Source organism: Gymnoscopelus braueri, assembly GCF_963280865.1.
Source record: "Gymnoscopelus braueri genome assembly, chromosome: 19".
In the NCBI taxonomy this organism is placed as follows: Eukaryota; Metazoa; Chordata; class Actinopteri; order Myctophiformes; family Myctophidae; genus Gymnoscopelus; species Gymnoscopelus braueri.
In genome coordinates this window covers 38,662,871-38,679,809 of record NC_137621.1, presented here as the reverse complement: position 1 = coordinate 38,679,809, position 16,939 = coordinate 38,662,871, and the positions used below count along the sequence as shown (strand labels likewise).

General features: G+C 43.4%; 1 protein-coding gene across 1 annotated transcript in view; it reads right to left on the bottom strand.

The window, feature by feature from the left end:
* The window catches only part of npas3 (neuronal PAS domain protein 3), a 339,492-nt gene extending 325,041 nt beyond the window's left edge, over positions 1–14,451 (bottom strand). The window contains exon 1 of the mRNA XM_080414603.1: positions 14,380–14,451. Coding sequence (XP_080270729.1) covers positions 14,380–14,432 — 53 coding nt within the window. The 5' untranslated portion in view covers positions 14,433–14,451. The remainder of the gene's footprint in view (positions 1–14,379) is intronic.
* Positions 14,452–16,939: the final 2,488 nt, after the last annotated feature.

Genomic DNA, 16,939 nt, shown 5'->3' with positions numbered 1-16,939 from the left:
TAGAAGTAAAAAAGTATTGAAAATTGGAAATACTGAAGAAAGTAAAAATACCTCAATATACTCAAGTACAGTACTTGAGTAAATGTACTTAGTTACTTTACACCGCTGCTTGAATACCAGCATTCAGACTAGAGTCTTTCCCATCGCTCAGTTTGCGTTAAACGGTTACCGAGAGCGTAAGGGGGGGCATTTTCATGTTTGATGTCTTGCTGTTGTCTCAGATATGCCTGAAGTTATATTATAATAAATATAATGTGTAAGAGGATTGTGTTTGATTTGACATTGATTGTCATGTGGAAGTGTATTACATTTGTTCTGCCCTCAAGTAAGTCACGCTGTTGCTCCTGTTTTATCATGTTTTGTAGTGTCTTGTAAGTCCATGTGGGTTGGGCACCTTTTGGTGCATGACATTTAAAATTGTCTATAAAAAGGTTGCTCAGTGGATCACAAATCTCTGCCAGGAGCAGTGGTGTAAAGTAACTAAGTACATTTACTCAAGTACTGTACTTAAGTACAATTTTGAGGTATTTTTACTTTAATGGAGTGTTACCAATTTTCAGTACTTTTACTTCTACTCACATCTAGATGTAGTGACACAACTATAACACTAAATGGAGCAGAGCCTTCATTAGCGTCATTGGTAACACCTGTGAAGGAAGTAAGGAAGAGGCCCAATTTCTTTCCAGTATGGCTGCTGTGCATAGAGCCATATTGGCCGTGTTTGGGGCATGGACACTGGGGCGGGGAGGGTGCTCTTTCCTGCTGCACATACAGTGCATGTGATCTCACACAGGTCTGAGGTCACATTCCTGAAACTACAGTATATATCTGGCATGGTCTGCCACTCTGCCACCTTTTCAGGAGTCCTTGACATGGAAAGGTTGGAGCACCACTGATACAGCAACGTACTGTTGGGATTTAGAAAACCTTTTTAGATATGTATTTGGCCGCAGAGCCCCATCTCAAAATGTTTTGTTCCAGGGACACTCCCCCTGGGGTCCTGCGTTCCCGGATTGAATGGGTTAAAACAGACAAGTGGAAACGTTGGCCCAGGGAGGCACTGGAGAAAAGGCATGGTTTCACCAAAATCAGTAGGGTTCATCCTGCAATCCGCCAATTAGATTATGAGATGTCTTGTATGCAAATGGTTATCCTTCCGGGGAGTCAATTAGAGTCTGAGAGATATTTTCTTTATCCAGTTGAAAAGTTGGCCTATAGGGTGGCACTAGAGGTAAGGCCACCAAAATCCTTTGGCTTCATTCTCTGGGGAGCATGAAGGTGCACCAGCAAATCCATGTCAATTCATCCTGTAGTTTTTGAGATATCGTCTTTGGAAACAGAGTATTGTGTGCAAGTGAAAAATAGCAGATCTACAAGCACACAACATGTCGCATTGCGATGCTTTTTTTTTGCTATCCATCTACAGTATACATTTTTTACACGCGTCTTGATTATTTGCCTAATTGAAAAAGTAATCGATAGCATAATTGCTAAGAAAGTCATCGATAGTTACAGCACTACTTTTCAAAACCCAACTTTGGCTCCCGAACCACAGGTTGTGCATCATCACTGCATTATGGCAGTCCACATTCTGGCAGGCGCAGTGAAGGGAGGGTACGTCCTCCCAGCGTAGGACAAACATCTCACCCTATTGATTAGCTCCGAGCTGGCATAGTATAAACACAGCAAAATCCTCCGTGTTGGTTTAAAGTCGGAAAGTGTCAAAGTGGACCCCGCAGGCTTATAGGAAGGATATCGCTGTGTAGACTAGAGGTTTGGTTGTATTGTGTGTCTATTATAATAAAGATTGATTGACTGCGTTATAGCCACGGAGGAACCCCCCCCCCCCCCACACACACACACACACACACACAAAATGTCCTCAAAGAGTGCTTGAAAAGGGGCACTCATATTGGAAAAACTTCCTTCACAGGTGTTACCAACGATTTTTTTTTAAAGAGCAGATGTACAAGCTTATAGCTTGGCACATGAGCTTGTATATCTGCTATTTTTGAATAGCCAAGCCAAAGAAATCTAAAAATGACACATGATGCGTTCCCGGTCTTAATGGGTTAAAATGAACATATTTAACATCGGATATTACAGTGTGGACAACACACTGTGTGTGTGTGTGTGTGTGTGTGTGTGTGTGTGTGTGTGTGTGTGTGTGTGTGTGTGTGTGTGTGTGTGTGTGTGTGTGTGTGTGTGGGTTCAAACGTCCGTCCGTCCATCCATACATCCTCCTCTTGTTCATCCTTGTGAAGCAGTATAGTGTCTCAGAGCCTCTGCCTGATTACATAAAACCCTATTATCGCCCCCAGCAAAGGGAATTCCCCTTTAGGCTAGTGGATAAGATGTTGGCTTTCCACGTGGTATATAGACCAGGGTTCGATTCTCGGGCATTACACTTGTACCTACGTACCTAACACCATCTACCAGACCCAGTGGTGGAAAGTAACTATACGTACATTTACTTATGGACTGTACTTAACTCATTGAGTGCCATTAACGTGTTTCACATGTTTTTGAAAAAAATAGAAAAAACAAAAATATATATATCATTATCTGAAGATTTGCAGCTCCATCCACTCCTTGTTTAACTTATAACTGAAAAAGGCTGTATCTCGCTTCCTAAGCACTTTTTTTTTTACTTTGAAAAAAAATTAAAAATAAAATCATAATGGCCAGAAATAGATAATAATAATTTGGGCACTCAATGAGTTAAGTACAATTTTGAGGTATTTTTACTTTACTGGAGTATTTCCAGTTTTAAGTACTTTTACTTCTACTCCACTACAATTATTTGGAAACTTTAGCTACTAGTTACTTTGCAGATATGAATTACTATATTATAAAACATACATTAACCACTTTAGCCCTATTTTATACCTATATCTACAAGCTCGCATCACGGCGCGTTGTGAGCTTGCAGATCTGCTATTTTCAAACATTTGAGTACTTTTACTTTTGGTACTTTAAGCACATTCTGACACCAATACTTTTGTACTTTTACTCAAGTACATTTTAAATTCCAGACTTTTACTTGTAACAGAGTATTTCTACATTGCAGTATTGATACTTTTACTGAAGTAAGAAAGGCGAGTACTTTTTTCCACCACTGACCAGACCCGCGTACGTCTCTGTCCTCCCCTCCATACACACCCCATCCACTCGGCTACCTCTCCATCCATCCCTTCATGTCCACCCCTCCATCCGTATAATCGATCCATCTATCTATAGATTATCACCCGGGGCAGCGATGCATGCTGGGTGACGTGACGTATACCCTCATTCATTCACAAAGACAACAAGAAAATGGCATTTAATCAGCAGTTTAATTGAATAAATAGATTAACATTTGCTGTCACGGACTAACTGCCTTGGTGGAGAAATGGTATTAGTCCCACTGGGAGCTCTCAACGGCGCGGGGAGGGAGTCTCCTCAGCTGTGAATTTAACACAGCAAAGCATCCTTAGCCAAGAGTTATGTCCATGTTAGACATGGTACAGTGTGTTCCTTTTGGCAGCGAGGTCGCTCACAGTGACAATTCAGCGTGCTGTGCACCTATAGGGCCGATAACCGTTATCATCCCCTAGGGCTGATAATTGTCATCCGATAGACAGCCATCCTATATACTGTGTGTGTGTGTGTGTGTGTGTGTGTGTGTGTGTGTGTGTGTGTGTGTGTGTGTGTGTGTGTGTGTGTGTGTGTGTGTGTGTGTGTGTGTGTGTGTGTGTGTATAGGAATGAGGGAGAGAGAGGAGCATGTAGTTTGTGGAAGGAGGTACAGTTGGAGAGATGGAGAGAGGAGGGGGAAAAAAAGGTAGGTGGTGGGGAGAGGGATGAAAAGAGGGACGGGGATGCGAGAGTGAGAGATGGAGAGAAGCGAGGAGGGTGAGAGAACGGACGAGATTGAAAAACGTAGGGAGTGAGGGTACAGGAAGGAGGGAGTGAGAGTAGATGAGAGAGAGAGAGAGAGAGAGAGAGAAAGTGAATAATGGAGGAGTAGATGGAGAGAATGACAGGTAGAGCGAGAGCGCCGGCGACAGCTGTGAGATAGACAATGAGATTTAGAAATGGAGAGGGAGAGGGAGAGAGAGAGAGAGTGAGAGTGAGAGAGAGAGATGAGTAGAGGTGAAATCAGTCAGAGAGCTTGTTCTTGCGCTCCACTTGATGTGAAGTGAAACTGTGTGGACGTGTGCCCCGCTGGAGGACCCGTTAGATCCATCTAACGCACCAAATGGCTGTTTAATGGCTTCCTGATGGCCGTCGGAGCGCTTGTTTTGCTGCCCCGGCGAGGCCAGGCGAGGCGGAGGGAGACATATTGGGTTATTGTCACAGCCCGAGGCTTGGGGAGAAGAGGGTATGCCGTGTTAAGAGGTACTAGAGAGAGAGAGAGAGAGAGAGAGAGCATAGGAGAGAGATGGTGAGACGGACAGGACGGGAAGAAAGTGGACAGACAGAAAGACAGACAGGTAGAAAAAAGACACAGGCTTAGGGGCACAGGATGGGTTAAATCAGTGGTTCTCAAACTTTTTCATGTCAGGGACCCCCAAATTGACACTTATTATTAGCCCACGGACCCCCATTTGAAAAGATATGCCAGGGACTCCCATAAGAGAAGATTTTTAAGGCTCTATCATTGATTCTCAACCATTTTAATTGGTTTCAATGACCCCCAGTTTGACATGCATTAGGCTACGGACCCCCATTTAATGGCATTTCTATCTCTGGGACCCCAATTTATATGGTAAAATCAATGTTAATTTAACTCTGAGAGTGTACAATTGGAACCAAATGGGCTCCATTTGTACACTCTCAGAGTTACAGACCCATAAGGTTGTTCCTAACTATCTATCATTTAGCTGGGGACCCCCTGGTCCTCCCTCAAGGACCCCTGGGGGTCCCCGGACCCCACTTTGAGAACCAATGGGTTAAATGCAGACAGAGGACAAATTGCTGTAAAGGGCAAGGAGATGACCTTGGACAGAGTTGGTGACAGAAGGACACAGAGGGTATGATGGAGACAAAACGAGAGACGTCTGGACACAGACAGACACTGAGACACAGTCATTACAGAGAGAACGCATACATAGACAGAGAGAGAGAGAGAGAGAGTGTAGTCTAGCTTAGGCTAGTCTCACGTGGCCTAATCTCTCAAGACGGATTTTCAATTTGCATGAAAATCTGTCGGCACGGTCTAAGAAAATCCGGATAATAGAGCTCCTATGGGGGCACAGGCCCTTCAGATGGAAGCATGCTGCGCCTTACCCAGTCAAAATTGAGTGGCTGTGGCTGAGACGCAAACCTCCATGGTGTGTGTGCAATTAAATAAGGACCCATGGAAACTAGTTAGTTTCAACACTACAGCACATTTAAACTTACCATCGAACGACAATATGCACCTTATCCACTGCCATTCCTATCGATGGCGATAAGTGTAACTTTTCGGAATTGTCCGCCATTTGTCATTTGCTATGATGCGTCTCTGATGATCCAAAACGTCATGGACATTCTTTCATTGGCAACGTCTTCATCCGCGTTGACGTTCTTACCAGCGTGTGCGGCGGGGATGCCAAAAAACGTTCTCCTTCATTATAGAAACGGGCTAATAACCAACATGATTATATCCTCTGACCATTTTTCTGGAATGTCACTAATTGGCTGGCCTGTAACGCAAGTCTATGGTTTGTCCGTGGTTGGTCAATTCAAATGTCTACCACAGATGTTTTGTTTTGTCTTAACAGGTCCTTATAACCACTTCTCCGAAGTTGTGGCCCAGATGTTAGATATCTATCAAATCGTCTGGCTACTGTGTGAGACTAAGTGTTGGCCAACATTCAGACAACAGTCAAACCACCAGCACAAAGTCAGCCTTGTCTTCTAACCCCCACTCCGTCCTCTCTCCTCCCTCTCTCCATCCCTCCTCCCCTGTGGGCTACTTAACACGCCAAAGACTGTTGCCTTCGAGGGTTAGAGAAAGAGAGAGAGAGAGAGTCTAAAAGCCCCCCTAGAGGCCATGCAGCAAGTGACACCATGGTAGCTTAAAGGGTTCGTTCAGATTTTTTGAGTATTTTCTGTAGGAAATACTTCCCATTAATGTAGTGGTTCCAAAGGTATTAATTGATTGCCCGAGTCCCGTGGTCAGAGTTATGGTCCGGTTCTGATAAATATGAAGTAGTTCCGGTTGACGGATGTGTTTGTGTCCAGAATCACTGCGCCGCGGCAGCCTACTCACGCACAAAATATATGACTCAAAAAATAGTACCATGTGACAGAGGGGTTGAAATTGAACGAAACCTGCTCTATATGGTAGAAATAGGTCAACAATACAAATGACGCTAGTTTTTTTTTTTAATTTATTTTTAATGAGCGGCCCCCACCAAATCTACTAATCTACCGGAACTACTTCATATTCATCAGAACCGGACCATAACTCTGACCATGGGACTCGGGCAATCAATTAATACCTTTGCAACCACTACATTAATGCTAAGTATTTCCTACAGAAAATACTCAAAAAATCTGAACTAACCCTTTAAACCAACTGTCATTGCCATCCTAGGAGCCTCACACTCACTAGTGGGGATAACAAATGTGTATTAGTGGCCATAACTGGAGGGTGGTATACAGTATATTGTATGTTCACTGAATGATATACATACAATATAATTGAAGTACCAAAAAGCTAAAAAGTGCCTTAAAGCTGCAATCCGTACATTTCATAATCCTACCCGATTACAACAGGAGGTCTCATGTGGGAGACTAAACTTCTACCGCTCTCTCTCAAGAGGTAATCCCTGCTCGGCCGCTCGACTGTGTCACCGTGTCCTCTCCGACACACGGGTCAGAATTTCTCAACTAAGAGCAGGGAGCCCACCTCCAACCACCGCAATAACACAATACAGCTAATGTTGTATTCATTAAAAAAAGTTCTGTATTGCAGCTTTAACTCAAGAGCATAACTGCAGAGTTGAATCAACACTGAGGAATTTACTGTGCAGTGTGTGTGTGTGTGTGTGTGTGTGTGTGTGTGTGTGTGTGTGTGTGTGTGTGTGTGTGTGTGTGTGTGTGTGGGGCCTGGATGTCAGGTCAGAGATTAGGAGCTTTATTCTACAGTAATTGTTATGAAGCCTGTTTTTTTATTTGTCAGCGTCGAAAATAGCCAACCTACAAGCTCACAACGCATCACATCCATGACTTGTTGTGGGATTGTCGGGTGTCAATTTTCGGGAGCATAAATTAGGCTGATGTCTCATGATCAGCGCATCAACTAGACCTCTAAAACGTGAATGGATTTATATTTTTCCACCATTTTAAGAGCATAAAACTTTTGTTTATGTGATTATGTGAAGGTGTGCAGATTAATAAGATACTCTCTACCCTCTGCCTCAGCTCTTATCTATCTCGTTTTAATTTGTTTAAAAACACTTCTCTCCTGTATTATTATCATTGTACTATCACAGTGACCTTGTCTGGCCACTGACTTATTAGTTGCTTGTAAGGTCAGCGATCTAGGAACTAGAACGAGTAAAATCAAGAGTCTTAATCTAACTCTGAGTTAGCACTCAAGATATTTTCGTTTTTTGCATTATTATAAAAAACAGTTGAGCAAAAGGAAACTGGGCTCACAGAAGTTGAAAGTTTACGTAACACAGGTCCCCAACCAGAATGGATACATCCAGACCCATAGAGAGAGAGTTATGACACGTTTTGATCTCGCCGCAAAGCACGCCGCTATGGGCTGTAGTTCCAAACATTGGAATTTCCTCATTGAGATAGAACAAGCATTTCCGTATTCCATTTCCGTATTCCATTCTTACAATTGGAGTCAACGCTAGTGTCGTCGCACTCATATTAGATCACGCTGGATACATCACGATATTAAAGGAGTAGTTCACCCAAAACCCCCCAAATTACTTATTTTCTATCAATTACACACCTCATGAAGCCTTGAATTCATGGCGTTTTTTTTTTTTTTGTCACATTTCTAAGCCAATACTTTTATGACCGGCGGAGTCTCTGGTAGGACACGCACCTGATCCTTTCATTTCTCCTGAAATGAAATGAAATTGTGCCCTTGGATAAATGTGCCCTCTACGTTTAACCCATCCTAAGGAGCAGTGACAGTGACCTTGGTCAAGGTCACTGACAGGAGTAGTGTGTGTGTGTACCTAGCATGCAGCATACATGTCTTTTGATGTGGAAGGAAGCCCAACACAAAGTAAACATGGGGAGAACATGCAAACTCCACACAGGAAGGTGGTGTTCCAATTTTGGGCATGTCATTATCAGAGAAGTCTTCAAAAATGAAAAATAAATAATGCATTAAAAAAAATCCAAGAATAGTAGATTTATGACACGTTGAGAGCTTGTGGATTGCCCATATTCACTATTTGTCGTAAAGCAAAGTAAAGGGCTTAAAGGTGGTGTAAGTGATATTTTGGTGTTAAAATATACCTTCTAAATGGCTCTATATAATCATTGCTATAGAGTGTTTGTTCAGTAACAAGTGTCTCTCCACCTCTCCAGATCTTATAATGTGCATTAGTAAGGACCAATTATGTGAAGATACGGTTGAAAATTGGCAAAGGGCTCCTTTTAAGTGGTTAAAGTGATTGAGAGAGAACGAGTCGAGCACGTTGCTCGAGAACGCGTTGCTAACTTGCATCCACACACATCAGCTGCCTGCTGTACGGATTGAATCAGTGACAGAACGGTCCCTCTATCAGTGTTGCCAGATTTTGCGAGAGAAACAAGCAACCAGGTCTGCGGAAACAAGCCCGGCTATTTGAAAATAGCCGATCTACAAGCTCACAACGCGTCGCAATGCAACACTTTGTGAGCTTTTAAGATCTGCCATTTTCAAAAAATCTAAGAGAAAAAAAGTGAAATATTTAGAATATTTTTTTGATTATTTCCAGATGGGGTCCGCGGACAAATACATGTAATGTGGGAGCCCTTGACATGAAAACGTTTGAGAATCCCTGGTTTAAACAACATTTATGAAGGAAGCCCAAATAAGCCCCCCTAAAAGAAAGCTACCCGCAACTACTGATATTTACAAGCAACAGAATAACAAGCCCAAAGTCGCTTATAATAAGCAGGCATACTGCGCTCTACCCCCCCAACCCCCACCCCCTGCCATCATAAACTAGTTCATTCCGTTGTTCGATGTCCATATAGTTGTGTACGGCATAAATGCACCATCTTTTCTGCTCTCGCCTTTTGCGAGACGGAATTTTCTCCGGGTAATAAATGGTAATGTAGCTTGTGCTGTGAAACTGTATGTGTTTATTGCATCTCAATTAACTAATTAACTCCGAACCAATTTCCTCTCTCTCTCTCTCTCTCCGAGCCGAGGATGCAGAGAAGTTTGCCTGGTGCTAAATGACATGGAAATTCAAGCGTCGGTCCTGGCTCACAGACAAGCTCCTAAATTAATTCTAGGGGTCGTGTTTTATTCGGAATGAAAAGTTTTGACTGGAAAGTTTTAACCCATTAAGACCGGGAACGCATCAGTGTCATTTTTAGATTTTTTGGCCGATTCAAAAATAGCAGATCTACAAGCTCGTAGCACGGCACCGAGTGCCACTCTACGAGCTTGTAGATCTGCTGTATTTGAAAAATCTTGAAAATGTGTGCAAATCTTTGAATATATATATTTTTGAAGCGAACATTTGTAACTCAAATATTTGCTTCTGGGGGTCCCTGGAGCAAAATATTTTGAGATGGGCGGCCAAATACATATAATTGTGGCGGTCCTTGACATGAAAAGGTTTGAGAACCACTGACAGCAACGTAGGTTTTTTCAAAAAACTGTTAGGATTTAGAGGACATTTTGTAGAATCGGTCTCAGGTCTTAATGTGTTAATGTTGACGCGTGAGGGAATGTGCCTCTGGCAGAACTGTGTCGAACCACCTCAACCATATACGTATATACTTCGTTGACCGGGGGTCCCACAGGCGCCTATACTGTACATGGTCCCCCCTTTTAATCCCTCTACGCCAAATCTCTTTGCCGGATATAGCCGATCTGCAAGTTCAAAACGGGTCGCAAAGTGAGATTGTAGATTGTCTATTTCTTCTGAGCGTTTGCCTATTATGACATGCCTAGAACAGGGATGCTAGGGTTCATGTGTTTCACCACTTAAACCCCATATGGTTGAGCGGAGTCCCTCACGGCTCTATACTAGAGTCTCCGTGGCTCTGTATTGTTGATGCTTCTTGTTTTTCTTTTTTGCCTTGTATTGCTGTACTCTACAGTACTTCTTTTTCTTACTCTTTACCTGTAACTCTGTAACCTGAACTGCTGTGCCGCATCTGGGCACAGCAGTTAAGGTATCTATCTATCTATTTTCTGTTATTGTGGGGGAAGCTTTAGAAGAAAATAGGCGATCGACAGCTCTGCTATTTTCCTGCGAAAGCTTTCCCCACAATACGGATGCTGGGGTTTACGTGGGTAAACTAGGAACCACAGAACAGATCCTCCAGGATGACATTAAGGGACAACGTTAGAAGTATCTACCTACCCATCTACTGTATCCATCTATTACAGTGGTTTTCAACCAGTGGTCCGGGACCACCAGTGGTCCTTGAGGGGGTTCCAGGTGGTCCGCAGCTAAATGATGGAGAGTTGGTTACCAAATGGACCCTTATAGATCTTTAACTCTTGAGAGTGTAAAATGAAACCAAATGGACCCTTGCGGGTCCATTTGGTTTCATTTTACACTCTCAAGAGTTAAATGATTCTTAAACATCTGCAACACTTAATTAAAGAATTGTTATTTTGATCAACGTTATCTCTCCTATGGTACCACATCAATACAGCATGGAATTGTGGACAACATCTTATCCAACGACAACAAAATATTCTAATTTTTGGGACTGAGAGGCTAAATCTCATCCAACAGTGGTCCGTGGTTCAAATGGCGAATAAATAATGGATATGAAAAGGGTTGAAAACCAATGATCTAATATATGGAGGTGGCGTCAGAGACAAATGCAAAAAATATAATAAATAGAGCATAAATTAATCTACCGTATTTCATAGTGTGTTTGGTTTATTCTTTAACTATTGAGGAAACCTAATCAATTCTCCTTACTGCACATGCTAGAAAAAGCAGCACAATAGATTCTCATTCCAGACTCAACTGCTGCATCAGAATGTGAAGTCATATGGATTCAATATCACGGCCTGTGTACTGTTATGTTGTCTGTTTAGAAAGACAGATAAATACACAAAACGCAGTCTGGAGTGTGTCAGCGTCGACATCCAAAACAACACAAACAACTTCAAGTGAAAACACACAAGCTTTCAGGAAACAAAAGAGGATTTGTCCAAAAAACACTGGCACATGACAGGGAAGACAGCTTTTCATAAACTGTACATTTTAAAAGAAACATAATAACAAATGTTTTCTGTTTTGATTTAACTTAATTTTCTCCTCAAATTACTTCTGCTGTTTCTTGTTGAAATGTCTATCTCTGACAGGATGTGTTTCTCTGTCTAAGCTCACAGGAAAATAGACGCCACTATGGATGCACTCGATCCTGTCCAAAGACTCTACTGACCGAAGGCCAACACACACCTACAGAAACAAAATTAATGCTGTACTTGATCATGTCACACAAAAAGTATGAAAAATGGAAGATCTACAAGCTCAAAACGCGTCTCATCGCGACGCATGTTGAGCTTGTAGATCTGCTGTTTTTGCCATTTTGGAATTTGATGATATGAAAATCCAAATCCAAAAGAGAGCGATCCACACCGTCAAGAAAATACTTAATTAACCACTTGAACCTTAGTGTCCCTATTTGGGCCATGTCATAATAGGCAAATGTTCTGCAAACATTTGAAAATAGCAGATCTGTAAGCTCAACATGCATCGCAAAGCTTGTAGATTGGCTATTTTCAGTGACACGATTTGGTGTAGAGGAGGGAAAAGAACGATTGGGCTGAGGTTAGAGCCCTGAGGGACACCGGTCAACCAAGTATATAGGGTTTAAGTGGTTAATGAACGACGGTTGGGTCTTTAGACCTTACTCAAGACTGATGAAGGTCTTAGGACCAAAACATTCATCTGTGTTTTATGCAAGTTCGAGACAGAGTGTGGGATCTGTCTGTTTTTACATACGGTTATATTATGTACAAACTGCAGCCTCTAGTCTAGTATGACTGAAGACAAAGTCTTTACAGTTTGTACAACGTCAGCATTATGGCTAAAATGCAAGACACATGTCAAGCTGAAACAAAAACAAATTTAATTCAACACAAGTCATCCACTGAAAAATGAATGCAATTGAAGAACGGCGGTCCAACCGCACACGTGTGTGCAATTGTGTGTGTGTGTGTGTGTGTGTGTGTGTGTGTGTGTGTGTGTGTGTGTGTGTGTGTGTGTGTAGCCAGTCAAGTTAAGCTGTGGTAAAGGTGTAGATTTCACCTCAACAATCAACGAAACATGCTCCGATTCCCTCATGTCACCAAATCACATCACACATGCATGCACACACACACACACTGGTTTCATTATTTCCATTTCAGTTACGTACGTAGAACTGGTTTTGTAATAACACTGCAGATGCCAACACAACAGCAACAGTAAGCACAATTAGAATAGATTATAATAATCACACATAAGCATACGGAATAGAATTGAAACAATCGGGTAATAGGAGACAATAGAAGATTTAATAGAATATCACCCGGTCACAAATACAATCCTTTACATCATCACACAGCAAGTGACAGCCGCCTCCACTACAATAATAGAGCACATTCACTCACACTCGACATTTAGCCTCATGCTGACCCGCTCCAATGACACAGACACAGACACAGACCGGCTGCACGCCTCTAATAGAGCCGTCAATTGTCAGCAATGGAGTGAGATTTATTCCAGTGGACAGCACATGGCCTGGTAATTAGCAGCGCCATAATAAGCGATGGGAACACAATGTATAGCCTATAGAAAAAGGCACCTTGCACCTAATGAGGAAAAATTGACGGGGAAAATCTGCAGCACGTTAGGCCTGGATGTGCCATATGTTGTCAATAGAACAGAACAGAACAGAAAAGGACTGGGCAATAATATTTATACATTGTGATGAGACTATAGATATTGTCTGGGATGTGTTGTCTTTTAGTTTTAATCACTCAAGCCACTTTTAAAAATGTCAAAGATTGTGTCAATGTGTTGCAATGTGCCATGTTGATGACACTTGTAGGTCTGCTATTCTTAACATTTTAGTATTGTAACAATATGACATTATTGTCACAATATCAATATCGAGGTATTTGGTAAAAAATATAGCGATATTTCTCCATATATCGCCCAGCCCTAATAGACCTTGGTGACAAGGCAGTCCTGGTGGTTACAGTATAAGTCCAGTGTGACTAAAACGGCGTGAGTAAAAACAAACTATTTCCAGTCCACCTCAACAACAAACCGAATCAACCAGGTTTCCAGCAGTCAGGGGCTGCCCCCGGCACCCACAGCCCCCCACTCCCCTGAACACAGAGCAGCTTTGCCCTGTAGCCTTTCCATCCTCCTTTTCTCCAGTATTACCTGGATTGGCACGGCTTGGAATCCGATTGGGCGTAATCCATGTGCCTACATTTTAAAAAAAGTTCCTCAACAGCTGAGAGCATCTATGCTAATTCCCCCCCCCCCCCCCCTCCCTGTCAGGCAGGCCGGGGCTATGAAACCCCCTGTAACTAACACACACACAAGCACAAGCCAGAAGTAGTGGGAGCTACAGTCTGGCCTAGCCTCAGTGAGAGAGAGAGAGAGAGGGGAGAGAAGAGGAGAGAGAGAGAGAGAGAAGGAGGGGAAAAGAGAGAGAGAGAGAGATGAGCAGACAGGCGCGTTTGTCATCGATGAATGCACATGTTTTCCTCGACGCTAAAACAGCTCGCTCGGAGCGTAAACAAAAGTGGGGATATGCCTGCATTACAGCCAGGAACGCCGCTGCTCTCTGAGCAACACGCACGCACACACACACGCACACCCCACACACACACACACACACACACACACACACACACACACGCAGGCAGCCCCCCTTCTCTCTACAAGACCTGTTACCCAGCCACAAGATCTCTCTCTCTCTCTCTCTCTCTCTCTCTCCTCTCGGTCTAGGTGACAGACACAAACCACACGCCAACACGCCGACTGACACGCGCGCACAGACATAAACGCACAGCGACAGACACACACACACACACACACACACACACGCACCCACAGAGACAGAGAGAAAAGGGCAGCAGCAGCAGTAAACTTGTGACACATAACATCACACAGCGACGAATAGCAAACAAAATGACAAGCGATAAAAGGAGGAGGAAGAGGAGGAGGAGATGTAGAGCCCCGTTTACCGTTCTCTCCGCGACGGGTCCTGCTGTTGTATGCTCGGCTTGGTGGGCGCCATCTTCCCGCAAATTATTTGATTTCTTACACTTTTTCTCTGTCCCCCCTCTCTCTCTCTCTCTCTCCCTCCTCGGGTCTATTTGGATCGAAACGGGGCGCCCCGGCAGCAATGCGTCACGTAAAGGTGTGTTAAAGACAAAGCCATGTCGGTGTTGTCGTCTGGTCTCTCTCTCTCTCTCTCTCTCTCTCTCTCTCTCTCTCTCTCTCTCTCTCTCGGTAGAACCGGGGCGGCGGGGGGCTGCAGCCTGCAGCCTGCTGCCTGCAGCCTGCAACGCCGCCTCTACCAGCAGCGGAAGACGCCGAGACCGAGCTGCGTCGGCATGCCGAGCGAAGCGAGCCCTGAGCCCGGGCTGGAACGGCGCCTCGAATCCCCCCGGCTGGTTCCCACTGGTTGTGTCCGTGTGTCTCTCGCTCTCTCTCTCTCTCTCTTTCTCTCTCTCCCACTCCCACGCCACGGCTTCTCCTCCGCGCTCTCTCTCCCTCTCTCTCTCTCTCTCTCTCTCTCTCTCGCTTCTTTACCCAACACGCGCACGCACGGGCACGGGGGGCTGTCACAAGTGGAATTCCTACGCTATACTGTATATAAAAAAAATGAAAAAACAGGCGCGTCAAAAAAAAATTTTTTTTACATGTTCGCCGTCGCAGCATAAATTGGATACACAGGACCCCCAATTCAATGAATTGAATACACAACAGGACCCCCAATGGAAACAAGCCATATATAGTGCTTTGTGTGGAACTGTACTTTCTGTGCTTTTTTTTGCCAACTGTTAATAAAGTATTCAATCAATCAAAAAGCCCCTGGAGTGTGTTGTTTGTCCGCATGTGTGCGGGTTGTTCCCCTGCATCATGGCTCTGAGAGGTGAGAGAGGACCGTCTCCTCTATGCCTGGCTGCCTCAGCGCAACAACGCCACTCTGTTGCAGTTGTTGGAAGTCAGTTCTTTCTCTCTCCCATGATTTATTTTCCCATACATACAGGTTTATTTTATTTGACGAAAATGCGGAGCGTTAACACGCAGCCGTTGTGTGTTTTATTTGAGCGTTGCTATCAGAAAATACAAATGTCTCCCCAAGGCAATTAGGCATGGCCTATACAATACTGAAAATGTCTCAGTAAATTCAACTTTTTTTCCCTTGTCGTATAGTTCTATTGTAAGGAAGGAAGTAGCCTATTTGTTGCTGTTATCAAGGTTGCTTTAATGCACAGGTAGACAAATTCGAATAACATCCCCTCGTTGAAACAACCAATATCCCCTTTATATCATACAAATAGCGTTTCCATTATTAATTCTTCCCTATCACACGAATTACAAAACCTATAACTTATTTTTTTGTCAGCAAAAAGACACCGTCAAAACCTTTGATGTGTTTTGACGGGCGCGTCAATTGCCTCAACACACGCTCATTAAGGCGCATTCCAATACACAGGGATAAACTATACCGAAGCCTGTGTCGTTTTTTTTTTAACATATATTTCCATTTCCTTTTATGTATAATTCATTGTAGCCCTAATAGCTTCGCCTACTGATTAACCCGAGGCGGCAGGCCGTGCAGCTGAAAGCCGCCTCTCTACGCCATGCAATGACCCGTCAAGGTCAAAGGCATGCCGGCTTGGGCTGGATGGATGGATGGCTGACTGGCTGGGGATGTATAGAGCGGTGGTTCCCAACGTGGGGTCCGGGGACACCCGGGGGTCCATGGGGGGGTTCCAGGGGGTCCCCAGCAACATTATTTAATATAGCCTCAAAAACACTTTTACCACTTTTTAACCCTATTATATGCTTCGGCTAATCAAAAATGTTTATCTAATAACTAATCATGAACAATTGTGAAAAAATATATTTAAATTTTAAACAAAAATCTTCTGTTTATAGGGGGCCCTTGTACAAAACCTCTCCAGATGAGGGCCCGTGGCCAACATAGGCTATTAATCTGGGGGTCCTTGACATGAAAATGTCTGAGAATGAGGCTCGGGGAGCGGCTGTAGCCATTTCATCCTGGCATGCATAAAGACGCACTGTGACAATTAAAATAAATATTAAGTAACAGGTTATTCCGTGCATTGAATGTAGTCACCGGTGAGCCATTGAATAGTGAGTTGGATAAATAAATTAAAGTTGGCTAGTCCTGTTTTTGTTTTAGCTTAGAATTTCTAAAACTATAATAGAGTTGTTTTTCAGTCCACAAAAGTTAGATCTAGTCTATTTAGTAGGCCTAAATCAGACATTCTAAATACAACAAATTGTTAATACAACCCTGCTGTAGCCTTGTGTGTTTGAGGCGTCTATGTAGTTTTAGTGAAGTGCTTCTATTTGCCGCGGTTGGTCGTGTGAATGTTGCTGTCAGCTCCTTTTCTCTCTCTCCCTCCATCTCGGCCTGTTTATTGGGAGCAGTCAAACGGAGGAGACGTGGATAATGGGCTGTAATGTATAAACATATTAGCACACAGCTGTTGGGTTGAGGGGGGAGACATTATAGAGAGCACTGGGCTTGATGGAAACGGCCTG